We start from the raw sequence: 623 nt of genomic DNA, 5'->3' as shown, positions 1-623 counted from the left end.
CCCCCCCCCCCCGCCGCAGGCCAGGGTACGGGAGTGCCATCCCCAGCCCGATGCAGCTGAGCCGTCTGTCCCTCTCGCTCCTAGGCACAGGACCCCCAGATGCTGGACCAGTTATCCAAGAACATCACCCGCTGTGGGCTCTCAAACTCCACACTCAACTACCTCCGAGTAAGCACGCAGCAAGAGCGGGGGACGCAGCTCTGCTCCCGGGGCGGGGGACCTCGGGTGGTCTTCTGCTCTCAGCGGCCCAACGCCTGGCTGCCCTGGGGCAGGGGGAGGCAGCGGGGCAGGCTCTGCAAGAGGGACCTTGCAGATGGGCTGCAGGGACCCACGGCGCAGTGGGTCTGCTGAAGCCCGCAGGCTCCTGGCGCAGCTTGGGTGGGTGCAGCGCAGACGGCAGCCCGACACAGGAGCTTTTGCTGGGCCCTGGAGCATTGCGAACTAACCCCACATCCGTCTGCTCCCTGCAGCTCTGTGTAATCCTAGAACCAATGCAGGAGCTCATGTCACGGCACAAGACCTACAGCCTCAGTCCCCGGGACTGCCTCAAGACTTGCCTCTTCCAGAAGTGGCAGCGGATGGTCGCTCCACCTGGTGAGTCTCACGCTGCGTGCTGCGCTGCC

General features: G+C 65.7%; 1 protein-coding gene across 1 annotated transcript in view; it reads left to right on the top strand.

The window, feature by feature from the left end:
- LOC104619574 (LIM domain-binding protein 1) overlaps window positions 1-594 on the top strand; it is a gene marked incomplete at both ends in the record, with an annotated part of 1,602 nt that extends 1,008 nt beyond the window's left edge. Inside the window, 2 exons of the mRNA XM_010285497.1 lie at window positions 85-168; window positions 471-594. Of these exons, the coding sequence (XP_010283799.1) occupies window positions 85-168; window positions 471-594 (208 nt within the window). The remainder of the gene's footprint in view (window positions 1-84; window positions 169-470) is intronic.
- Between the last annotated feature and the right edge of the window lie 29 nt (window positions 595-623).

The sequence above is a fragment of the Phaethon lepturus genome, unplaced genomic scaffold (assembly GCF_000687285.1).
Source record: "Phaethon lepturus isolate BGI_N335 unplaced genomic scaffold, ASM68728v1 scaffold22964, whole genome shotgun sequence".
In the NCBI taxonomy this organism is placed as follows: Eukaryota; Metazoa; Chordata; class Aves; order Phaethontiformes; family Phaethontidae; genus Phaethon; species Phaethon lepturus.
This window is presented reverse-complemented; position numbering and strand designations above follow the sequence as displayed.